The sequence below is a fragment of the Megalops cyprinoides genome, chromosome 4, assembly GCF_013368585.1.
Source record: "Megalops cyprinoides isolate fMegCyp1 chromosome 4, fMegCyp1.pri, whole genome shotgun sequence".
Classification (NCBI taxonomy): Eukaryota; Metazoa; Chordata; class Actinopteri; order Elopiformes; family Megalopidae; genus Megalops; species Megalops cyprinoides.
In genome coordinates this window covers 38,707,384-38,733,741 of record NC_050586.1, presented here as the reverse complement: position 1 = coordinate 38,733,741, position 26,358 = coordinate 38,707,384, and the positions used below count along the sequence as shown (strand labels likewise).

Genomic DNA, 26,358 nt, shown 5'->3' with positions numbered 1-26,358 from the left:
TCATTAAAGAATAATCTGAGACCTTTCACCACAATTCCTTGATACAAACTAACTTGCTAATTGGTAATCACAGATGGCATTGAAAATTAGGTATTAATTTCTAAATTTCACAGATTGAAGTATCGTGCTACTTCGAACTATTTTATTGTGCTATTTGTGCATGTAAAATTCAATACACAGCTGCAGATTCATGGTTTACAGCATCTGTAATATCCACATATTTCTTACAGATAACTTGCCTTGGTATTTCCAGGCTGGACTACTGTAACACATTTTTGGCTAGCCTGCCTGCAAATACCATTACACCCCTCCAGCTAATTCAGAATGCGGATGCTCACCCAATCTGCAACCTGACAAAATATCTTATGTCACACTTCTCTACACCTCTTTACACTGGCTACGTTTATGACTCAGATATGCACATCACAGCTGTTGCTGGTAAATGTCACTTCTTTATTTTATATTTAGTAAACTAGTGTCCTTAAATAAAGACAAGTTGTAACTTGGCTTTGAGTTTTAAACTAAACATCTTTAAGTAACTATTTTTAGGAAATGTCCTGCATAAACCAGAGCAATAATTTAAAAGACAGTGCAAGCAGAAGCACAGGGATGAGTGAAACTAATGGATAGGTTATTACGTTTATGTAGCCATGACTGAAGTGAAATCTTGCAATGTACATATTACAATAAACGAAGGAATCAGTGCTTCCGAATGAAGTGTTATTAGTCTTCTTGTTCACAAGAGGGCGTATTTCCATTCAGTCGTAGATGCGCTGCTTCTGAACTAGCGCAAACCTCCCCGGCCAGTTTTCCGGACTCCGAGATCTCCGGCATCTAGGCGAACGCAGTGAGTGAATGCCAGTGCGGTGACGACGGGGGCGGGGAGGAGAGCGCAGGCGGCCATTACATAGCCGAGATCTCCTGGAAGGTCGGAGGGAAGCAGGGAGGCAGCTTGTAGGGTGGCTCTTGCCGTACGGAAAACAGCGGCGTCCACATCTGCGATACACCCCGCTGGACCGGTGCGTGATTCGCGGCCACACTAGCTAGCTAATTAGCTAGCTACGGACACCGAAACGCCCGGCCCGGCCCCCACTTGTTACCGTGATTCCCGTCCTGGCTGGGAAACGTTTAGTAACGTATAGCAACCCAGGCAATCTCTGATCAAGTTGGAGAAGTGAAAATCTAGCTAACGATCGGTAGCTAATAAAGCGAACAGAACGACATCATTACAGTAACTGCGACTTTGGTGTGTGTGTTTCAAAATGGACGAAAAAGCTTTTACGAAGGAATTGGACCAATGGGTCGAGCAGTTGAATGAGTGCAAGCAGCTGACGGAGAACCAAGTGAGGACGCTATGCGAAAAGGTAAGGCTAATTACGGCGGCGCTGTCTTTAGCCGGCTAAGCTACCACGGAGCAAAGCAGTTATGTCATGACAAGCAATGATCGCGACATGCGGCATTTAACTGGCATGCGGTCCATCTTAGCTGGGTAGCTAGTTAGGTATTGATTAATGAGGGGATGGGATGCTACTTAACTTATATAGGTGGCCAGTTAGCTCTTCATTGGCAGTATAAACAGCCAGCCTGGTAACCTACCTGCTAACCGTCATTATCAGGCCAGTTGTTTACTTAGAGGAAACTAGCTGCGTGCGATGTTGGCCATGCATAGCTGGCTGATGATGGTCCTGAGGTCGCGATATGCTCACTAGCTGTCTACATGTTACAAGTTAGGGATTTGAGTTGCATACACAGTGAGTGGACTAGCTAACTGACTAGCTAGTTGCTTAAATCAGATTCATAGTGATTGCTGTGACTGTTTCAGTGTGTTTTCTTTAGCAGTGTCAATGTGTACCCGTGTCAGCATTCTATGGGAAGAATTTTTGTGGAGTCTGTTTAGCGTACTATTTTAGGAGAAAAACAGGATAAAGTACATGGAGCTAACCACTGTTGTGTTTCTGTCATGTTAATCCAACCGGTTGTCAGATTGAAAACACGACCAGGTCGTCAATTTAACATGTATGTCCAGTTTGTGCTTGATATCGCTGACGTTCCCTTGAATTGGTGAATTAATGTTTCATTGTAAAAGGCCCCGAATACTGTTAGGATTCAAATTTTGTGCGAACGAGTTGCTTGGCAATCAGATTACTTATTTCAGTAACGATGCTACTTACATTTTAAAATATGGTAGACTATACTGAGTAAGTGCCATTCCCCACTAACGTTAATGTTATATTTATTTAGGAAACAGGAATTCATCAACTAAGCGATGACTAATGATACAATCCTCATGCAAACAGAATGGAAAATGGCTAAATTCATCTAGTTAAATCGAAACTGGCTGCTCATACTAGATATTAAATGACAAACGAGTATACGTTTGCAAAGAAACTGCACCTGGCGCCATACAGTCAGACCAAATAGGTTTAATACAACAGACTGTGAAATCAGAGATAATCATTTGCCACAATTTTAATTTCATATTTTCAATTTAAGATGGCTACTACCAACTTAGTATGACAGACCCATCTTTTAACTCACAGGCTCACCTGTGCCAAATCTTACGCGTATTTCTTGCGAACAGCAACGTCAACATTGACACACAAGCGTTTTTTTTAAACGGCAAGTAGGAAACTTATGAAATGTATTTCTGTACTGTTATAACACGCTTTATGTGTCACCGTTGTGTTATAGTTTAACATGTTTAGATAAATAGTTTAATTAGGCCTTATTGTTTTTTGACAATCCGAGGAACGCCTGGTTGTCCTGATGCATTTTCCGTTTCATGGCAAGTGTGTCAATACGGGTGTTTGAACACCACCATTCAGCATTCCTACAGCGCTAAAGATGCCACATAACCACAGATATTGTAAGAAAGAAATACAATCTGTTTATGTATGTATAATGAAAACATTCCGGGGAATTGTTTTGTTAGTTTTATTTTACAGAAAGGTGTTCGCACCTGTCCTGTCAAGTCTTCATTGTGTGAGTGTGTTGTAACTTAGAACACCCGGATATTAGCAGTTTTTATACGATCTGTAAATAGATTTTTTCAACATGTCACATCAGAATGTAGTGTCTGAATGAAACATTAACTGAGCTTGGGATAGACCCACCCAGATTCTTTTCAGAGTTTGACAGTGTGTGTGTGTGTTTGTATTGCTTCATATTTGCAGCATAAATGAAAGAATTTGAATTGTAAAATAAATTTCACTTTGCAAGACAGAAACTGTGACAAAACAAAAGCAAACAAAAATGTTTCTGTAGCCATTGGTAACAAATAATTGTGTTAAGTTAGAAAAAGGTGTTGATATTATAATATCTTATTCAGCGGTTTGTTAAAATGAGTTTAAATTATTATGCATCTAGACACAATTACACACCAGATAGTCTACATTTAGTACATATCCTGGCAACAACAAATGGTCTGTGCATCATAATTTGAAAAGAAATTGGCAGTAATTGCACATGCTTATGTTATAGCACCTGAAGTTATTAGCCAATGTTATCAGATGATCCAATGTCTTGTTTTCCATGTCTGTTTTTCAAGCATGTGCGTGTTTGAATGTCACCACATGTTTTACCCTGTTTAAAAGAATTCACTTCTTTATTTTAAAGTTTTGAAAATTACCTTGTGCTAAGAAGTATTAGTTGCAAGGCTATGCTGTACAACATATGCTAATGAAACGGTACTGAAATGAACGGTATTCTCAGTCGACCCACCCAGGGTGCCGCTCAGGCCCCTGTAATGATGTCTTTGGCCTTACGTGTGCCTGTTTGGCTTCAGCACACTGTAGCTATCAAGTTAAAAGTAAACGTATGTTGTCTCACATGGTATTACTTGACACATGGAGCAGCGTCTTAAACTGATGTACATTTGCTTTTTATTTACTTTGTTCGAAGTAGCAGATATGATGTAGGGTGAGAACCATGACAAATACCGCCACGAATGAGCCAGAATGTTCCATCTGCCGTTGTCCTTCAGTGATGCCTCAAATTGGTTTGTATGCTCAACATACGTTCAGATGATGAGTATGTCACATGTAATTGAGAATAAATCACCCGACCACGTCCATTGCAAATTATAGAAGTGCGGGCGACCCCAGGTCCGGTTGCACAAGTCAGCAGCGTAAGCCGATCTGTCCTCATGTCCACCGCAGGCCAAGGAGATCCTGACCAAGGAGTCGAACGTGCAGGAGGTGCGATGCCCCGTCACCGTCTGCGGGGACGTCCACGGCCAGTTCCACGACCTCATGGAGCTCTTCAGGATCGGGGGCAAGTCTCCCGACACCAACTACCTGTTCATGGGGGACTACGTAGACAGAGGCTACTACTCAGTGGAAACAGTCACACTTCTCGTAGCTTTAAAGGTAAGCACCGCACATCACGCCAGACCTGAGACGACATCACATTGCTTGCAGAGGGAGGAGGACGCTATGAGTGCAGCATCGAAGTAGATTCTGTTTGTTACTTCCCTGGCTTCTGACTGGAGCTCATCCACACGGATGTCTTGACCTCCTGGCGCGGTCAGGCTGCAAAATTATGGTCCAGAACCAGTGTGTGCCCAGGTCTCCTGAATTGCAATATTATCAGGCAAGAGTTCTGTTCTGCTGCTGGTACTCTTCCCTCTATTTTAGAGTTTTGTGGAAAAAAAAATCAAAACTTGTGCTTGCTAAAGTAATTGGATAAAAAGACTTATACTAAGTTGATAATATGTAATCACCATTTACATAGTGTTACCAAAACTATACGGTATGTGTCACCACATATTACTTTCCATTAAGATCCCAGTCATTGTTTGTGCAACTTAAGCAAAACAACTCTCAAAGATCCAGCTTGCAATAGAGATCCAGAGACCACATTGCACTTGGCATTGAATTCTCTCCCATTCTCCAGGTTCGTTACCCAGAACGCATCACGATTTTGAGAGGCAACCACGAGAGCAGACAAATCACGCAGGTGTACGGTTTCTACGACGAGTGCCTGAGGAAGTACGGCAATGCCAACGTGTGGAAATACTTCACAGACCTCTTCGACTATCTCCCCCTGACTGCCCTAGTAGACGGACAGGTAGGCTCAGCCAAACGCCAGTTTGGATTCAATGGAAAAAACAGAATGTAACACATGTTAGAATAACCACCACATTATTCATGGGCATCATCAGACTCAGAAAATCTAAGCAGAAGGATTGCAGTCAGTTGTACCAAATCCAGCTACATCAATACCATAAATCTGTGCAAGAGAAGTTCCTTTTATTGTAGATCAATGAATGGGCGGAAGGACAGCATTATGGTTAATCTGACCCCCATTTGATCTCTCTTTGTTAATTTCACCGTGCTTTCAGAATGACGAATGAAGTTTGGCTTATTTGGACCTGTTTCAATACATGAGATATTAATTTCAATTCGAGTTTAGTTATGTCGTAAGACCAGCAGGGAAGAGATTTGGATACTGTGAAAGAACCTAGTACAAGTGTTTGAGTAGTAGATCTTTATTAATACCTGATATTATTTAGAAAATGTGCAGTAATAGATAATACATGTGCATAACAGTCAGAAACATGCATTTTTCATACACTGTTTGTTTGCTAAAAGACCACTAGAAAAACTTCTTTTTGAACTGATGGGTGCCTTCTAATAGTTTATGACCAGACCAAACATTGCTAAGCATTGTTAAGGAATCATGTAACTGAGCCACAAAGAGGAAAATCTTCTCACAGCCAGCCGTTTTTTTCTCCCTTGCCAGATCTTCTGCCTGCATGGTGGCCTGTCTCCATCAATAGACACCCTGGATCACATCCGGGCCCTGGACCGTCTGCAAGAAGTTCCACATGAGGTCAGTGCCATCCCACAGAAGCAGCAACATCCGATCATACTCATATTTGAAAATCACAAATATAGAGTAAACCTTAGTGTTGAGAGTAACAATGCACTATGTGTTTTCTAAAATGCCTTATGCTTTAGGTTATTTTTTTCACAGGCCCTAGCTTTGACCTGTGTGCTTGTCCTTGTGAGTGATTTGGCCTAGAGCCACATCTGGTTAGACTTGAAGGCATCAAATGTACCCTTGTTTCCGAGTATTATATTAGATCAAAGCTATTTAATGTGATATCCACTGCACTGGTCACACAGAGGGCGATACAGTTCATTACATTGAACAGAGAGCACTTATTCATAAATAAGTTAAAAATAAGTTAAAAGCTAAAAAAGATGACCCATTCACAGCAGATGAGAATGCTAAAAATAATAACATGAAAAAATGTAAAATGGTGGATCATATTCAAAATGAGACAGATTAAATGATGGGATGTTTATAGCAGATGAAGAATAGTAATTGAAAGTGCCAGACCCACCGTTGAAACCAGCTCCCGTTGTAATGTGGGACTGTGTAGAGTTTCACCCCAAAACACAGAGCAAAAGCAGGCAGAGCCAGAATAGCATAGTTCCAGCTCCTGGTTCCTGGTTCAGGTTTCGACAGTAGAAAAGCCCCCCTTGTCACCTCAAGTACTCTCACTTACTAATGACAATCTGTTGGCTCTATGTCTTGTCCGTCAACACCTTCTTGATAAATGGTAATGACTGACCAGGACCTCCCCCCCAAAGGATTCTTCCTATTGGCCGGTGTGTGACAGATAAAAACCAATACCATGAGCATGGTGCTTTCAGTTGCTGGAGGAAAAAAGATGTCGGTGCCAAGTAGCAGCAAAGTGGACACTGCTCTGAGAAGTGGAGTTATTCTGAAATCCTGGAAGGGAGGATGTCTCAAAATTGGCATTGGCAAAATTGGCGAATTAATTTTTTTGTACAATGTGTCAGGTCCAGACAGATTACATATGAAATGGATATTTCAACAAGTAACTGCTGTATGTAAACAGGCTTGCCTAATACGCCCTCTACACATCAAGCCAATAGATCCTGATTAGTCCAGACAGATCTAGGGGAAAAACTATTCATCTTTACAGTCCAAGACATGCCCGAGCACACAGGTCCGTCAGGCCTCTGAGTCTCTGACTGGGAACAACAGAATAAACACCCTGTATGGCACTGAAGCAGCGTTTTTTTCCTGCCTTTTGCTTTGCTGCACACCACCCTGTAGCTATCAAGTGATTTGTAGAATAGTTCACGTTTGCACCAGCTTCATTTTTGGATGGTGAGTGCTGACATCACTCCCTGTTTCTTCTCTGCTGCCTTGTTTACTTCATGCAGAAGCTCAGATGGTCCTCAAGTCATGCCCTTGTGGTTTCTGATTGGCTCAGCATGTTAAAAGGCTTGTTGTAGATGGCCAGCCAAGATTCTACATGAAGAATTGGGGGAGGCATCTTCAGAGCTATGTCCGTTCACAACCAACTGCCATGGCAGATGTGGTGTATTTTCTGAGCTGACTATCTGGTTGCCGGGAATTGGCTCAGTCTGTTGTAGCCTTAAGGCAGACAGAAGTCTTTCAGTTATATGACTAATGGCCTGTGCACTAAGAAAGCCCTACATGCAAATTTCTGTGAAATTGAAACAAATAGGTTTTATAAACCTGCTGCCAGTGATTTCTTTAAGGTATTTGTCATCCACTAGATGATCAGTCCAGTAGTTCTGATCAATTGGTACAATGAGATAATCATAAATATTCATAATTCAGGGCTGTGATTAAATTGATGTTTCTAGCGGACAGCTGCATGTATTTACGCAATTTATTCCTGTGCCTTGTAGCATTTGGTGTATATTTCCTTGATTTATTGCTTATTGCCTGTATCCTGCCTGGGACAGGAATTCCTGTGCAGAAGTCATGGCCTTATTTGTAGAGACCGCTGCCTGCTTGTCAGTGCTATTCCTTACTGTACACACAGCCTACCACTGCAATACCATTCATTTATAAACCTTGTTGTAAAGAGCTAAAACAACCTCTGGGCACAGGGGGATGTTTTAAAGGTGAGCTTTCAGGGTTGTCCAGTGAGAAATGGGCATTCCCCTGCTACAGCTCACTGAGCCTTTCTCTCTCTTTCAGGGACCAATGTGTGACCTCCTGTGGTCAGATCCAGATGACCGCGGCGGCTGGGGGATCTCCCCTAGGGGCGCCGGCTACACCTTCGGACAGGACATCTCGGAAACGTTCAACCACGCCAACGGACTCACCCTGGTGTCCCGTGCTCACCAGTTGGTCATGGAGGTGCGCTTGGTTTCTCTTAATGCGTTGCAGTTGTGGAACTAATACTAATTAAGTACTGTCATGTGGGGAGGCAAATGACTTCCCTGTAATTCTTTGTTGTGAACACTGGTAAATAAAGAAAAGATATTTCAGTTACGTGTAACATTAAAAATAGGACTTTTAGCTATCACATATTAAATACATATAGGGAGTAATATACAGGGCAGCTGATTTAGTACTAAAATCATCAAGCCAGTGCATGATCATGACGTATACATCCTAAATTCCCTATTATTCACTCCTGCATCATTTCAGGTCTGTAAACTAAATGAAACTGATAGCCTAGATGTCCATTACTCATCTATTAAAATATAGCAGGGGATTAGGACTTAGAGTAGGCAAGCAAGCAATTGTGACACTGGTACCCAGAACGTGGAAATTAATATGTGACAGCTGTGGGAAAAGCACTCGTGCTGCCATGGTATCATGTTGGTTTTGATTGGCAGGTGACTTGGTTTCTGTGCGTGCTATCATTTCACTCAGGCAGTCACAAGACTCGATTCATTTAAGACCAGCTAGTTTAACATTCACTCAAAAGTATTGTAGAACTTCTCACTACTACAGCCATTCCCAAAGAGTTTGTGTGTCCAAGGTTACATGGAAATACCTTGATGGGGAACCTCTGCATTCGACCAATGAAACATGCCATCAGAATGTCCATTCAGGAGAAAGAGTCAGGGGAATCCCTGCCTAGGAATTGCATCAGGGATTTTTTTCCAGCTAACCTTAATCACACAAATGCCAGAAGACACAGAGCGGGAATCAGCCTTCATAGACGTTTTCTGATAGAGAGCTGCTCTGGAACCGGCTCTGCAGGAGTCCGCTGTTTAACTGGAATTAATTATTCAGGAAGGCTGAGAGCTCTGTGCTTATTTATAGTGTGTCTATCTCCACCCTTGAGTCCTGAGAGAGGAAGAGTCCAGCCGTCTTTAAATGGAAACACTTGGAATTTGCAACGATCAACTGCAGCACCACTAGAGCCAAAGGACACAGTGCGAATTGTTTGTCTGTGCATTTTGCCTCACATACATATGTTTACATTATAGGAAGTCGTCACCATTTTTCTTTGATGTAATGAATGATTTTGCATGCACTTTTAATGGAACCTTTATATATTTGGGCCCATAAGTAAATATGGGCATAATATAATTATGAAAATAATTGACAGTTATCACAGGTCTTGTGTGCACACAGGAACATGTTTGCGTTCCCCTTTTGCTTTTATTGGTCAAGTTTATACATAGAACTGTGTTGTCATGACAGTGGTCAGTCACAGTCCACAGTCATGACGAAAGCAGGTAGTTTAAATGATTGACAGTAAGATTTAGTATGCTAATAACAGCTGAAGGCCAGGAAGCTTAGATGGCATTGTGATTGTGCAGTTTTTTTTTGTTTTTTTTAAGTAAGTATTTTTAAGTAGGTTTTTTTAAGTAAAATTCTGTCCGTCTCTGAAATGTATCAGTAGTTGCAAAGGTGATGCTGTAATTAGGCTACAAAGAAGTATTCCCTATTAACAACACATTTGGGAAGGAAACCCCACAGGCTACATCTTTAATGAAGTCATTGTCAACAGCAGAAAAACAAGCTGACATAGATCCTTCATCGGTACAGATGTAGACTTGCGTTGGTACAAATTTCGCTGGTATGTGAAATGCTGCAGGATTCATTTTCCTGTACACTGGAGGTTTTTCCTGCTTCTGTCACACGTTTTGTCTGTGGAGCAGCACGATGAGTGTGAATGAAGCCTTAGATAATCAAAGTATCCATATTCTCTGCACCACAAGAGATCACATTCTTTCTACCAATGTTACTCTCTCGAATGGACATTAAAGAAGGGATTTGTAAACATATTTTCCTGTTTGATTTCTCTAGATATTTGCCATTAGACAAATCAGTTAATGAATTTGACTCCTTTAGCCATTGTTACCCTCCACCACTTGAAAAACAGGGTATATTCATCACCAGCTAGTCCTATATCCTTATGTATCATCTTATGAGAGAATTCTACCCCTCCTGAGCCTGGATGCTATCATTAGTTCAGGTTCTGTGCAGTTCTCTATCTTTTTTTGGTCATGCTGACTCATGTTAGATCAGCCCACTAACAGCACTAGTGCTGGCCTACTTTCAATCGAACTGTGGGTGAAGACAAAAAGTGGTGTTACCATGTTATTTCCTTTGGAAGAGCTAAAAACTGGGTTAATGGTGAGCATGGAAAGAAAAAAGGAGCACAATTCCATCACTTATCACCAACCAGAGGAGGAGAGAAGTTACATGGAGTCTAACCTCAGCCTTGTACTGCTGATGTCAGATCTGAGCAGATCCCAGCATTCATTGTGACATCGTGCGGCATAGCTCTGGTTGCTTGCTTTACTTCGTTGATCAAGGAAGCAGGAAGTTTGCTTTTATGCACACTTCCTATAAAAATGAAATGAAAGAAAAAACGTGTAACTGTTGTTGCATTGCATTTGTGCAGGAGATGCTATCTGCAAAATGGAGGGGAAAATTTCATTCATTACGCTGTTGATATTGTTAAAGAAGGATCTAATTGTAAACGCTTGATTAAAAAATATGTAGGTTTGTCATTTACGAGAATGATCATGTGTTTAATTTTTTTTTTTTTTGCAGGGGTACAACTGGTGCCATGACCGAAATGTTGTCACCATTTTCAGTGCGCCAAACTACTGCTATCGCTGTGGCAACCAGGCTGCCATCATGGAACTGGATGATACTCTTAAATATTCTTTGTAAGTGCCCCGGTACTCCTTGATCCATTCATCCCAAAATATTGCACCATGAAATTTGGTCCATTAGTACTAACACATCAGTTGCTGCAGGGCACAAAGGGACAAAAATGGGGATGAGCTACAACCTAGTAACTTGTTCAGGCAAATGATCTTCAGCTTTGAGGTCTGGAGCTTCTCTAGGATGTGAGTTACTGTATTTACAAGCTCATTGTCTTTAATTTCACAGATCATTAGTTAAATTGAAAATTCGACCTATGCTTCTATGTTGATTGACAGCAGTGGGTGACTGGTAACCGGATATGCATGTAGGCATTTAGTTGGATGTTTATTTGTTTGATTCTGGAGATTATATTGCAGTGTTCATAGGTTTTTAGCCAGATAGCATTGTTTAAACTAGGGATGTTAATGAATAGGAAAGTCTTCCCTTCTTCCTCAGCTGTTGCTGTATGATCTCTAATACTTTGCTTTTTTTTAAGACAGATTTTATAAAACTAAAGTTGTATGTAGGGTTGGGTGGTATGGCCTAAAATTCAGATTATACCAATAAATCATGGTATAATCTGAAGCACGGACGGTAACGGTATATATCACGGTATATTCATTTTTCTTAAAATTTCAATATAAATGCTTCTGAAGGGGTAAAGCACTGGTATGGCAACTGCAAGGCAGCTATTACTGTACTCTTAACTGTATTGTTAGGATATATTTCACATAGTACACAGGCATTTTAAGAACATTTATTGTGCAAAACTGCAATAATAAATAGGAAAAAATAAAAAACCTTTTCTCAAGTAACTTCCATCTCTGAAAAACACTTTTTCATGAAATACAATAAAATCAAGCTGCACAAAGTGAAAATAAAAACTGACTCAGGGATTAAAGTTCTCTGTCGTTACGACAGATTTCCGTTAGGCGGGTTCCAGAGAGGCCATGTATGAGATCAGTGTAGATCCGACGGGGAAAAAAAGGCGTGGGGAGGGGGGGTGTTACGGGACTTAGGAATCGTGCTACCAGGCATTGGTAGCTAATTTGTATAGGCATACAATCTACTTGGATGTAGGTAATATAAGATAAGATAATCCTTTATTTGTCCCACAGCAGGGAAATTTGCAGTGTTAATAGCAGCATAGGGGATAGTGCAACAGTAGAAAAAGAACAATAAATAATAACAATAAGTAGTCAAACAAGAATAAATAGTAAATAAATAAAAACAGACAACTGTTTATATATATACATACACATACATACATACATAAACAGTAAACAATATATATATATATATGTATGTGTGTGTACATATAGATGGAGAGAGAGAGCCTATCGAAGGGAGAGGGAGGGAGCCTTTCGAAACAATCAGAGACTATAACATAGCCCCACGGTGTATTGAAGTAGGCTAATCAATCACGTCTTGGTGGACGCGCAACTAGGCTACTCCTTTGTGTGTGTGTGTGTGTGTGTGTGTGTGTGTATATGTGTGAGTGTATATGTGTGACTGTGAGTGAGAGAGAATGGGTGCGCGTCTGACAGTAGTGCAAACTCACAGTGTCCCGTAGCCGCTGGGCTCACGGTGTCCCGGACAAAAATACTTTGATACTAAGCTTTATCTACATACACAAATCTTTGCTGACCTGACAGCGATTAATCTTTTCTGAAGCATTGTGTCTTTTCGATGAAGTTACACCTAGATCTGTGAGGGCTCTACCTGTCAGCACGGTATAGTCACAATCCATACTGTGGGCCACATTTATACCAGTGTACTTTCTATACCATTTATACTGTCCACTCCTAGTTGTATTTTTCATTAAAGTGAATAGATTGCAGAAGTGACTTGCAATCCCTGTTCCCTGTTGAGTATAGAAAGGACGGCGAGTATGGTAGTGTTTCAGTTATGTAACTGAAACTTTCGTTCACACCAATAGAGCAGTGTTGCTATTTGGTAGCATACAGCATTCTGAGCAAAATCTTTGCTCAGTGCAGCGCTCTGGAGCCATGTATCTAGTTTGCATTTACATCTGATGACCTTTTCTGAGCTGTCTTCTTATGTTGAGACTAATCACACCATTTATTTAAGTTAGATTTAGGAGGGAAGTGGGGAAGTGTTAGATATACAAGGAGCATGTGCTTGGTAGAGAGTCAACCAAGAGTTGCATGCTACGTTTTTATTTTTATTATAAGTTGGCATCAAGTATCTTTTAAGTGAATTGTGTTTGATGTAGTGAATTCAGTGCAAGTTTGCCTGGATAACCTTTTCATTCTAAATGGGTAAACTAAAAACATTTCTAACTGTTATTTTTACATAAACATGCACATTGCTTGCATTTTTCATCATGCTCGTTTGGACACTCGGTTGTAATTGACTCAGGCTTGATTCTCTACTCTCTAATCACTGTCCACACACTGGTAAATCAATCTGCCTGCTAAACAAATTGTATTGGATGGTGGTTTTATGTGATTTGCTGGTCTTTGGTTAATGCTCCATGTTACATTACATGTTCAGCTGATGCACTAGGGTTTTTTTGTCTGATTTTACCCCTGTGTATGCCTGATGACGTAAATGCATCATTATTAAATGCATCATTATTAAATGCATCTCATTATTAAATGCATCTCATTATTAATCTCCTCACTCTTCACACTTACATCTCAGTAATTAGTGACATGGTGTAACTTCTGAATAAGTGGCACTAATTCAAGTGCTGTGGCTCAGGATATCCTTAGTAAAATAGCATTAGAATGCTTGTCAAAGAAGAAGCTCTTATTGCCCAGTTAATGATCCAACACCAGTCATCTGCTCACTGCTACCTGCTTATTTACTAATGGATATACTGTGGGTCTTTTCTATGGGGAATGGATTATATGTCTGTGTGCGTGTCTCTGTGTGAGTTCCTCTCTTCTTTCTCCCTGTTAATGTATTAAATTCATAATTTTGTGTATACTCTTGTCATGTGTAGCCCATGGGTCCATCTGTGACCCTGCTGTGTCTTCTGTTCCCACAGCCTTCAGTTTGACCCTGCACCTCGCCGCGGAGAGCCCCACGTCACCCGCCGCACCCCTGACTACTTCCTATAAAGGCCTGCAGCACCCCCTAGTGACGTGGTGTACAACTGCGCCAATATGTCAAAAGCAAAAAAGAAAAAAAAGAAAAATCATAACTACATATGTATTAAAAAGAATCAAATTGGTGAGATATGTTATAACGTTAAAGCACTAACATGGACCAAAATGTGCCATATAAGCATTTAGTACACATATACAAAATGCCCAGTGTCTCCGTACTGCAACAGTGTCCCATTTAGCTTTCAGCTCAACAGTGAAAGATTGCCTGCTGTATACTATTGGTAGTAATGTTGTTTCTGTTACTAGATTGTATCATATTCAGAAAAAAAGAGAGAGAAAACTAAGAACTTCACTTGGCAAATTGTTCATTTTGAGTTGCAGCAATGCTGGGCATGTGATCTAGGATATGATTTTATAACAATGCACAGGCTTACACCCTCCCCTCCTGCCCATGACCTTCCTCTCCTGCTAACACCGTCATCTTTGCTTTCGTTTATAAGGGCCGCTCTATGTCCCTTCCCCCTTTTACTGCCTGATCTTACTGTTTGAGTTTACTGTACCTTTTTCTGTATATTTGTCATGCAGTGATTGCATCTTTGGTGTATTTGAACAAATAAAGTACTTTTGATCGTGAAACACACGCCGCGGATGACCGGGTAGCTGGCTCCTGTGAGTGGTGATCTTTTCAGACATGGAACACACAGAAGCTTTTATGTCTTAATTTACGCCAGCCGGTACAGCTCCATAAAAACCCAGCCTTTTAAGGGTGTGAAATGTAAACGAACTAAAGGAACATGACTTCTCAATTCATTTGGTCTGTCATCACATGAATAATAAACAGCACTGGATGAAACAGTTGGCAACTGATGGAACCTTGCAAATCTCTCAAATTGTCACATATATCTCCTTTAAAAATTTCACACTTTGAGCGCTGCCAAATGAATAATTTTAAAGGAAAGAAGATAAATGTTATTTTAGGTTTGACCCATAATGAATATGTGTGAATATATACTTGTTTGTGGTAAATTTAGTTAAAGCAATGATGGGTGCAAAAAGTATTTTTTATAACATGAAGTTAGAAGTTTCACTCCACATAAATATATGATGACCGGACTCCAAAAATAGTGCCTTGTTTTGGTTAACACTCCATGTAGGAGAGGACCCTGAAGTACTAGAGAGTGCACACTAAACTCGTTTGAACATGAGAGCTCCACACTAATATGCTGACTAAAAACCAGTAAATTTTTCGTGTACATGCTCTATTTTTCAATGTAGACTTTGGCTCTGTCCTCATTCTCAGTGTTTTTTTGATTCATTTATTGCAATGCGAAAGGGTCAGGTTAAATCTCTACATTTTTACATGTGAGATTCCTAAAGACAATACAAAAGCACTACTAATAACAGCAAAAAAAAAAGTAGACCTTTATATACATAAGGCAAGTGATGGAACGGAATATAAATTATAGATGTTTCCTATATTGGATATGATATTTTTGAGAAATGTAATGACCTCCACTATAGAATTGTATTGGACGTTTGGCAGTATGGTGAAATTGAATGACTTTGCCAGGCACATTTAAGGGACTTAGACCTCTGGTTGAAACAGACTATAATAATGACATCATGCTGTGCAAAATTCTGCTCAGATTTATTGATTCTTAAATCATGCCAACGGACCTCCCTGTGTCTTCTCATTGTGCCAACAGTACAACTACGTACACACGATACAGATCAGTTCATCTGCGCAGTATTTTGCGCAGTATGATGTCATCAACTACACCCGGAAGTGAGATAGTAGCTGGAGGTGTTTACGAAATGTTTATATCGATAGCCCAGTTAGCTAATTTGGGGCACCAGTAGATGCGTCACCCTTAAAAAGGTAATTATTTTGTTTTCAGCCGGTTATGACTTAATGAAAAAATCTAACTGACCAAGTGTGACAGATTCCCTAGTTAGGGATCTAGATTTAGTTAGGTGGAATGAAAGGGATTTAGGTAGTTAGCTAACCACTTAGCATTTCAAATCGGCATTGGAAAATTTAACAACAGTGTTGGTGCAGATGCAGGTATCTTAAGGCCGATGCTCTTGTACTGGCTTCAGCGAAAGCTTTAGTAAATATGTACTGAATACGTAGTCAGCTGACTAAGTAGTGTGTCGTCTCTTGTTTTCATTTGCAAGAACTAGCGAGCTAACAGCTAGCTAGGTGCGTTCGTCTTAAAACAAGATTGTTTCAAGACGAACGTACCTAGTTACCAGGCGATGGTAGATATATTATGTGGAAACTTGCTTGTCACGTAACTGTTTAGATACCTAGCTACGTTTACTGTTGAGTGTATACAGCATTGCACCTAAAACGCCCCCCGACCCCAAATGCCGATTGGTAACACAGTCCTGTTACCCCTCAGTGCCACGGATAAACGAAAAGACTTTGTCTCGGGGATTATTTTGCAGGACACCGCATAAAAGCCAACACAGACTCACATGTCCCTGAAAGTGGGAGCGACTGCACATCATCAGCACCACCTCAGACCAGATTCCCCGTAATAACCCCCTCCCCGCGCTACATATCCATTATTGTTTTACATCTATTGAAAACACAGCTATATTATAGTTCCAAGAGCTCTGGCACAGTAAAGATGAGGGAAGTACTGCTCCGCCATGGCGTTACGATTAGGATTTCACATCGACGTTTAAGAGTGAGGTTTCTCCCTGTATCACATTTCAGTGTTCACTGCCATTTGTTTCCACCGATAGTTACTTAGAAATGTTTTACTTGGATCATGCATGTCGAGTGTAAATATAACTTCTTCGCACAAGATTTGATCCTTGATTTCAATCGATTCGTTCAAGCACAATAACAAAGTCTTATCATTATTTTGTACCTGTACACCATTTACACAAAGTATTATTTTACAATATTTAGCATATTATTTATAGGAATAATGCTGTTCTGAAGTTCCAGATGCAGCCATTTTTATGACTTATAATAGTAATTTTTATATTTTTGTATAATAGTAATTTTTGATTAATGGGCGTAAAAGAAAGTCCACATCAGGTAACATTCAGCCCCTTTTCTACTAGTAGAATATTCCTGTTGTAGAAGATACTCTAGTGTGTGCATTTACAGCATAATGTAAGCAGTGGGATTTCAGGCCTAGTCCTCACATTATATCACTTTTTCTCATAAGACTATATACTTTTATGTCAATTGATGAATATTTGTTATGTAACAATTAGGATTGCATGTTTTACATTAGTAGTGTTTTCAAACTGCATATCTTTTCTCCATCCTTGATACGGAGAGTTTTTAAGCTGTTTGTTTATGAAAGTAATTCCGTTCCCCAAGATTCTGAAATAAATTGTATGTTTTCAGTTACTTCAACAGTGACAGTGTTATGTCATGAGCAGAATTTGTACCTGTTTATACAGAAGAGCCATCACCCCTTCAGTTATGGCAAGTTAACAAAAATTATGGCACAAGGAAATGTTGCATATCATTTAAGCTATGGAAGCCATATATGTAGATAGCAATGAACAAGATTATCTCGTATCATTCCTCAGTTACATATTTGTAAAAGACATGTCCAGTTGGCCTACATTAAATTCATCAGTAAATACAATCCTCTTTCTTCATGTGACACTGCTTGGTACTTATGTGGCAGCAGGATAATATTTTCCTTCTAGCAGCTACAGAATTGCTGACAACACACAAATGCATCGGGCGTGTTTGACGTAATGGATGTAATGACAATATTCCAGATTAATCCCACAATTCTATTACAATATAATCTAATACAATATTGTACTTTCAATGATGTCAGAAGGAGGGGTTTTCAGACTGTTCTTCACTGAAGGTTAACAGTTTTGCTGTACTTCTGTTTTTAGGTCATCCTGTCACAAGGCACTGCATGATGGAGATGTGTGACATGTCATGGGAGTTGGTTAAATGAGGAAGACTAGGCAATTATAAATGAAACTCTCAGGTACAGTGGCTAATTCTCTGCACCGTATACCGCCACCAGTTTTATCATGGATGTATTGTTGCATTACAGAGTCAACGAAGGCAACTTGGATGAGTTGGTGGACATAGCGGAAAGGGCCCTGGAGGACTTCCCCCATCGCGTTTTACCCCTGTTTACCCCTTGGTTCCCATCCGGCAGTGAAACATCATTGCCGTTTAAGCCCCGGAAGTCCCCACCAGTTGTTTCTGCTGAAGACCTGAAACGAATCCAGTTCTATTTGTGGTGCTCTGAGAGGTCTTCCAGGGGTGGTGGGGAGGCGGAGGACCTGAGGGAATTCTCCACGGCCGATTTGAGACGCTCTCTCCCACGGCAGCGAGCAAATTCAGAGTTTGCCGATGCGACGCACCACGACGAGGCCGCCGCGACAGAGAGGAGGCCGAGAAGGTCGTGGAGCGTCGTCTCTCTGGGGGGTGTCCTGACTGAAAACATTCGCCCGTTCTCCGGACAGTTCCAGATGGTCGTGGAGCGACTGGGACTCCACTCGTTGCAGAGAGCCAAGTGGATCATCGGAGAGTTCAACTGTGTCGCAAGCGATCTGGAACATGTATGGACTGTTTTGATACAGGCCATGAGACAGTCCAAGCTCCCCACTTGCAATGCCAACATTCAAAGGCAGTTGGCACAGATATGGGTTTTCTGTGACGTTTTATACTGTGAATATGTCGGTCATTTTCTGAAGCAAGAGTTTCAGCTATCTGGACAGATCAGTCTAACAGTTCATAAGCAGGGAACTATTTTCAGCTTATAGTACATTGTGATAGTCATGAATTCACATGCTGGGTGTTTTGATTGTGTTATTTATTGGTATTAATTTATCTTGCAAATGCATTTACCAGAAATAATAAACTTTGGTAGTATTTTATTAAATGTACAAATTTTCTTACAATGTCTCTTTAAAGAAATTACAGAAAATACAGCACACAAAGGACCATCAGTTCATAAGCACAACCTGTTTTACAGTGATAGACCTTTCATACCATAAATATAAATGTGTTTTGTAAAGTGCTATATTTTATCTTTGTCTTGCTTTGCCTTTAAATATTTTTAGCTGTGATATGAAACATAGTAGACTTGGTACTAAATGGGAACAACATTGATATTTTATCCACCTGTAAATCCCAGTTGCATTCTTGGTCTTGTTAATGAAGATAACCATGTTGAAGCATGATACATTGGCAGCCTGAAGGAACACATGCTCTAACAGTACAGGTAAGTTTGCAGATCGTACCTCTTGTAATACTGAATATTAGAAAGAAATTCTTAAATAAGATGGTGCTTTTCTTAACCATATCTCAACCATAATCATTTCATTCATTTACATGAGCATTCAAATAGTGCTTTTTTTTACCAGTCAGTAGTGAAGGCATGTTGATAACAAAGCTGTAATTTACAAGATTGTCCTCTGGGTGGGGCTCATGTGCAGATTTTCCTGGAATTTAAGGGGAAAAAACACTGCGTTGACCTTGTCCTATCTGAAATCAGCGTAATAAATGAGAACAGTGGGTGTCATGGTAGTTAACACTGATGAATAGGCTGCCGCTTTTGGCCAGGTTATCAAAGTATCCAGTCAAGTTCCCCCTGCTGAAGTGAAATACTGTACTGCAGCAGTATACAGTACTCAAAGCACATTTTTAGGGAAGTACTATGTAATGCACATGTGCCTCAGCATGTATTACCACATCCTGGAAAATGACCCAATCTTAGTGTAACCTAGGAGTTTTGAATTCAGTGGTCTCTGAACTCAAGGACCATGCCCCAGTCTTGACCCACTCCACTCTTTAGGATTGATATAGGTGGCTCTTATCTCACAATCGCCCATTGCTCCTGCAATATAGGCAATGCTGAGCAGCATGTATGCAGAATGTATACATAATCATTTCCTTATTGCACACACATTTTCCTTTCTATTCTTTTTCAATGAACCATTAAGGTAATCTCTTACAGTTAGATATTAAAATAACATCCTGGTGAATGAAAAACAGGGCTATAGGGAAATGAAAAAAGTCCATTTAAGCATAACATCAATGAGGCTATAAAAAATACATTCTGCATAATTTTTTTCTGCTTAAAAATAGAAAATGTCTTGATGGCATTGCATAGCAAATTCAGATATATATTCACAAATACCGAATTGTAATAGTGAAAACACAAGGATCACATTTATTTACATCTCTAAGTAATCTTTACAACACAATCTGACAAAACAAATCTACGTCAACATTCTTCTTATTGTTAGTTAGATTTTTCTGGAACTGTATGTTGGCGTCCATAAACCTATTTCTCTACCGTATAAATGAAGGTAACACACAGAAGAGTGGTATGCAATGTTATGGTTAAGGTCAGAGAGCTCACTGATCATCACAAATACATGATCATTGACCTGTGCAAGCTGGAAGATGGCAACAAAGAAATTCACAGAAGGGTAAATGACACTTCCCACTGTGGTGTCCATTATTAGATAACTTAAGGCCCTTTTGGCATAGTGGCAACCCTGCCAGAAAGAGGATGCATGTCTCTCTTAGCGCCCACTGTGAGACAAGTGGTTTGGCAGGCAGCTATAAATCTAAAGGCAACAGTACTGGCATTTTCAGATTACAAGGTGTCAAAAAGAACCAGTGATGGATGCATGAATGTTGTAGCCTATCCATGGCCGGGTTACCAGCAATAAGCTTCTTTTGAAGGCAAGCCATTCGTATTTGCCAAACTACATCTGAATGACAGTTTGAAGCCTGGTCTGATGAAATTAACATTCTGGACATTCTAGTTCGTCAGCTTCATGTCGGGTATTAAAACGTGAATCTTAGAGGGAAAAAATACATGCCAACTGTGAAATATGTTGTGAGTTTTTTTTTAAACCTTTTGGGGTTGTTTTGCATGTAATTGCAATGTTATTAAGATTATAATTTACGTATTTATTTATTTGTTTGTTTATGTTACAATATCGAACTACATAACGTAGTTTATCACTGGATTATTTGCAGCAAGGAATTTAGAATATTCTCCAAGAAATTTTCTTAGAAATTCCACTACAAAAACGTTGCTAACGGTTTACAATTGCATGTGGGTTATAATTAAACGCCTAATAGCGTTTGTACACTGCTCCGGAATTGCCGCAAAGGTGTGCGGGAGACAGCAGCACAACCTGTGATGTCAGCAGCTGCAAGTTGCTGCAAGCCTGATGTGCTCGAGCGAGCGCTGTCTGTAGACAGACTTGTATGCTTGGCTTATGGTAGTGCATGCATGGACCACTGTAGGAGGGTACCACCAGGTCTGCTGTCTACATAAGACATTTTCCCGCGATTCATGTAGCTGTAAGCTTACTTTTTCTTAATTAATGAGGGAAGAGTGCCTTGTCTGAATGTGTTTCGCTGCGGCGGTCTTCTTTTGATAAAGGGGATTTGCGATCAGACTTGGGGTTAATACTGAAAAGAGTATATTCGTTTTCGTGAACGGCGGTCGGCGGTGGACATTTTTTCGCCTTTGTATGTCTTTGCGCGTTGTAGATTTGGGATACGAGCTGGCTAACTTTTCCCTACAAGTTTAAACCACTAGCTGCCTAGCTTTCGCCGTCTACGAGTCGCTTACTCGCTAGATTACTCCATTTGTTTTCCTTGATCGCTTAATTAAATCGAATCATATTTTTAAAAAACTTTGCATACAGGAAGTGGCTCCATGCATCAAGAACTTGACCAGACAATAGACAAGTTTTGAGAAGACATTAGGCTATACTTGGCGAAGGACTATAATACATGTCAAATAGCTGGCTACATATAAGTGAATGCAAGAGCCCGTTTTAAAGACGACTCCTGTCTAACAGATTTTTTTCTGGAAAGAATAAAACCAAAAGAGGATTTAAACCACTTCCACGAAAATATTTTCAATGAGAGAAAGCACCCTGAGTCCCGGTATTTAGCGAAGGTAAAGCCGTCTATTCTTTGCTACAGTTTTTCCTTATGGATCGTGAAATTGCATAGGTAAGTGTAGCTAAATCAGTGCATACCTATCTTATTAGAAGAAAAACGATTGTCATTTCCTCTCCTCAGATAGCTTGCCAGTTTTTGAGTGTTCAACATCTAGCTAACTTAGCTAGCTAATGCCTCACCAAGAATTCATCGGCTACTATGAATTGCTAGCTGATATGAATGGGATTTAACATGTGTTGGAATTTTAAACCACTGAGGGGATTTAAATGAAGGGAGCATCACTCAGCGGTGGTCCTTATGCTAAACTCCCGAGATTCTGAACTGAGATCAGTCCCACCGCTGTGCTTCGAATGACCAGTGCAGGTAGCTAGTTAGACAGTACCACCCAGCCACTTGCTTGACGGATGGTTTCGTTTAAACAGCTGCTGTGGCTAGCAATATCTCTTGACAGAAACGGTCCTGGCCTTAGCCATTTTAGCTAAAGATGTGATGTTTAGGAATTGTTGTGTTGTTGTTTTATTTTGTATTTCCCCAATTAACGGCAGACCACAGAATAAAGATAATAAAGATAATCAGACTCATTTATGATGTTAAAGATGACATTGGCTTGCGCAGTTGTAGACCTTGGTGAAAATAGACAGCAATAGACCCATCAATGGGCTATTCCCAAATATGTCAGTGTTCAGAAGAAATTGCTTTCCCCTAGTTTGCGTCCATTGTGATGATTTAATAAGGAATTATTTATTTTGAATTTGCCAGTACAATTTTAGATGAAGGCTAATTCGTATCTTAGACATGATGCGCTTTTATGCTTAGACCCCATGGTCTCGACTAATGATATTGCTGGCTGGCTGGCTAGCTAAAACTCTGGTGAGAGACAATGGGTTTGAAAAAATAAGAAACAACCTGATCAACAGTTAGAAAGCTTAACTGCATGTTTAAAGAGCAACCTTTAAAACAATTAAAATGTAACACCTGGATCAGTTGAACAGTTTGTTGGTGATAACACAATTCGTTGTGTAGACATAATATTAAATGCAAAGTTTCCCCATTACATGCTTATTTACGAAGGGTTCCTGTGCAGGTGTGCATCCTGCGCATCAGTAGTGACCTGTTCGATGTATTTGCTGTATTTTTGTCATACGCGTCATTTAGGCGCCTTGAATTCATCCAGTTTACGATGGTGTTATCCCATAGCAAACTTACTAGATGTATAGCCCTCAGCTTGTAGTTAGGAGTACAGGAATCTTGAGGGATATACAAGGAAAATGGTTTGCAAAATCTTTTTTTTTTTTTTTTGTTTCTTTCTGACTTCAGCGTTCCCGTTCTGATTTTCTGAATTTTCAGATGATTTGAATAAAATGACATGAAAAACATTTATGACAAGAGTCAGATCTTGAAACGGCCTCCTACACAGCTTACAAGAACCTGCTCTGAAAAGTGTGTTTGCTTGATATTGATAGATCTCCTTATGGCCCTCTTGTCCTGTAATATCAGTCCTATCAGTCCTGAACCTCAGCTAATACTTTTTCATTTCCAAACAAAGAGTTTCATGTCTCTGCAGGACGGACAGCGATAGCACTTCATCCAAAATGACATGTCATCTGTGGCAACTCTGGCTTGCTTCGATGTACGAAAACGGTGCCAATGGAAAGTTTTAACTTTGATGTACTTTTATGCTCTGTGATTACTTTCCCCTGGAACACTAACAGTGGTTCGTCTGCCTGTTATTAACGTCAGCATATCGGCCCGGCTGGCTTTGTTGTCCTTCGGCATATGCTGCATACAGTATTGCTTACTCATTTGATTTGGTGTGAGTTATGACTTTTTTCCATAAAACTCATATTGCATGGTAATGAAAAGCAGGATTCGAAACCTCAGAAGAGTGCGGCTCTCAAAGTTATTAAATGAGAATTAGGCTTGGATCGTGTTGGGGCTGGTTTCAAGCGGATTGTTTGGTGTTGGTGGGTCAATCAACACCAAAATGGGAACTTTGTTGGTTTAGCTTTTCACTCAACATCCTGGCTTGGCTGAATTGAATAATCTCATCCAGTAGTCTGGTCGTAGAGCACTTTTTTTGTAATTCCTTTTACAGTGCCTTAACAGTAAATTCATAAACAGCGCTATATGAGGGCCTGTCCTGCCACAGTATGTGCTTGTCAGGCATATTTAACCAGGGTAATTTAAGGCTGCCCTTTGCGAGGCAAATTGACAGTTAAGTCATGCTTAAATAATGCAAACAGTTCTCTACACGAAACAGCTTAAAGTCCGCTAAGGGTTGTGCTCTGAGAAATTATCTGTTGTTTACCTTACAGTTAGAATTTTAGGTGTATATTTGATTGGACAATAGCACAGGCTAAATTTTTAAGTTTTTAGAAGAGTCAGTAAATATTTTAAAATGCATCCAGGCAAGAGGCACACTCCTTGGATGTACCAGTCACAAAAAAGTAGTTTGACTTTGTTTTATAAAGCCTTGTTACAGTATGTCCTACTAAACACTTTTGCTGAGATTAGTTTTCTCATGAAATCACCCCAGATGCTTTTTGAAGTCTGCAGAAGGTTTTAAGACTGACTTGGAGTTAAACTTAGCTCTAGCCAAACCATTACTTTTTTGCATTAAGTCGCAGCACCGGAGGCAACCCACAACTCACTGTGGCTCTTCTGTTGATTGCCTACAGCCTCTAAAGTGCTGCTCTTCACGCAGACCGTGCTTAGACGGAACTGCCTCAGCATGATATATGGCAGGTGATAAGTATGGAGGCAGTGTGGAGATGACATTTTGGTGTCATCATCGTAAATCTCGTGCGATTCAAGTGGGTTTTCGCGCATTTTGTCACAGCCAGGCCTGGATAGACTTTGTGCTGACGGCTTTAATCAGGTAATTGGATGCAACAATTGGCCTTCTTGCTTTTAGGTGTTTTCATATCTACTGAGAAATGAGAGGCATGTTAGAGACAGCAGAAACCCTGCACCAGTGTTTCTTCTACAGATGGTAATGAACATTTTCAGTGGACTTTGATGTGTGTTTCATGGGTGAATGTTTTTTTTTTTGATGAAAAAAATATTCAAAGCAACATTCTGTCATATGCTCAGAAATTACATCATGACATAAATTCCCTTTGCAGTCAATGGTGTATTTCCCTTCTCTTTTTGAAATAGTTCAATAGATTTTAAAACAAATGCAATGTGTTTAATGTTTAAAGTAAATTAATACCTTCAGCATCATTCAAGCATTCAGTAGACATATTTGAGGCTGTGTTTTTATATAAACGAGGGATTTTCAGGAAGGTTAGTGTATAGGGAATCTTCAGGTGTTATATTTCCAGGACCACAAAAATATATTACAATCTCAACATATAAATCAAAAGAATTTGCTCACTTCTTGGAAACATTTTTATGTTATTTATGCTGATTAGTTATGTACTGATATCTAGTCTGATCTATTGATCTATGAAACAATCAAGATGCTGGGCTGAAGCTAAATAAGCATACATGCTGGGCTGAAGCTAAGTAAATATTCAAGCTGGGCTGAAGCTAAGTAAGTATACAAGCTGGGCTGAAGCTAAGTAAATATACAAGCTGGGCTGAAGCTAAGTAAATATACATGCTGGGCTGAAGCTAAGTAAATATTCAAGCTGGGCTGAAGCTAAGTAAGTATACATGCTGGGCTGAAGCTAAATGAACATGCTGGGTTTCCCACTTGAGCTGAAGCTAAAGCATCTGAATGAGGCAGATCTGACACACAGGTGGTATGGCCTGCCAGCTGAACGAGGAGCTGTTTTTATCTTTCTTGAACAGGGGATTGTGCAGTAATTTCTGTTTCAGTACAGTGTGTGTGGTGCAGGGAGAATCTGATGCCAGGGGCGATTCTAGGATCAGACCTTTAGGAGCGCTCAGCCCCTAATGAGAATGTGACATGCACACAGTACCTTGCAAAAGTGTTCAACCCCTCTCACCTGAACTTGGCTGTTTTCTTTTTTTTTTTTTTTTTAAAATCGTATATATCCATCTATGGAAAAACAGACATTTCCAATGAGTCAGGGTTTGTTCCAATGCTTCAATTCACTGTCTATAAATGTATTGTAAATATACCATGAAGCCCAGTGCTATCAGAATAAGAAACATTGTGACAACTTTAACTAAAATAATAAAGTGCATCAGTTGCAGCAAGCAAACTAGCTCAGAAAACTAACAATAGCTGATAATCTCTAGCAAACTATGTCAGCTAACATTCTTTGACACTATTCACACCATGGAACTATAACTATAACCAGACACTTCAATGGAAATAAACCTCGACAGGGTGGTGTGATGCGGCCCATGGTGAAGCCAAGGGGCCCTTAACGACCCTGAAGTGGTGTTTTCCAAAGAATTGCACTGCCAGGAGTGGTTTATTCTGCTTATACCATGGCTACTTAC

General features: G+C 40.1%; 3 protein-coding genes across 5 annotated transcripts in view; all 3 read left to right on the top strand.

Annotated features, from left to right (window-relative positions):
- Window positions 1-814: 814 nt before the first annotated feature.
- On the top strand, window positions 815-14,630 carry LOC118776291 (serine/threonine-protein phosphatase 2A catalytic subunit beta isoform-like). The gene is made up of 7 exons (XM_036526508.1): window positions 815-1,364; window positions 4,158-4,367; window positions 4,894-5,067; window positions 5,743-5,832; window positions 7,993-8,154; window positions 10,819-10,937; window positions 13,934-14,630. Exons 1-7 carry the CDS (start codon window positions 1,263-1,265, stop codon window positions 14,004-14,006), a joined length of 930 nt encoding a protein of 309 aa, XP_036382401.1. The 5' UTR covers window positions 815-1,262; the 3' UTR covers window positions 14,007-14,630.
- A 1,158-nt stretch (window positions 14,631-15,788) lies between these two features.
- Window positions 15,789-18,783, top strand: zgc:101664 (uncharacterized protein LOC450064 homolog). The gene is made up of 2 exons (XM_036527680.1): window positions 15,789-15,873; window positions 17,880-18,783. Exon 2 carries the CDS (start codon window positions 18,024-18,026, stop codon window positions 18,762-18,764), a length of 741 nt encoding a protein of 246 aa, XP_036383573.1. The 5' UTR covers window positions 15,789-15,873; window positions 17,880-18,023; the 3' UTR covers window positions 18,765-18,783.
- A 2,457-nt stretch (window positions 18,784-21,240) lies between these two features.
- Window positions 21,241-26,358, top strand: part of LOC118776266 (erbin-like) — a 64,721-nt gene continuing 59,603 nt past the window's right edge. Inside the window, exon 1 of one of the 3 annotated variants that reach the window (XM_036526462.1) lies at window positions 21,241-21,327. The gene's annotated coding sequence lies outside the window, so the exon portion shown is untranslated. Of the gene's footprint in view, window positions 21,991-26,358 lie in introns of all 3 variants that reach the window. The other 2 variants (XM_036526465.1, XM_036526461.1) reach the window with 2 other exon arrangements.

Coding starts and splice junctions, on each gene's coding strand:
- LOC118776291 (XM_036526508.1), top strand. CDS start 1,263: ATGGACGAAAAAGCTTTTACGAAGGAATTGGACCAATGGGTCGAGCAG. Junction 1,365..4,157: donor TGAGGACGCTATGCGAAAAG/GTAAGGCTAATT, acceptor TGTCCACCGCAG/GCCAAGGAGATCCTGACCAA. Junction 10,938..13,933: donor GATACTCTTAAATATTCTTT/GTAAGTGCCCCG, acceptor CTGTTCCCACAG/CCTTCAGTTTGACCCTGCAC.
- zgc:101664 (XM_036527680.1), top strand. CDS start 18,024: ATGGATGTATTGTTGCATTACAGAGTCAACGAAGGCAACTTGGATGAG.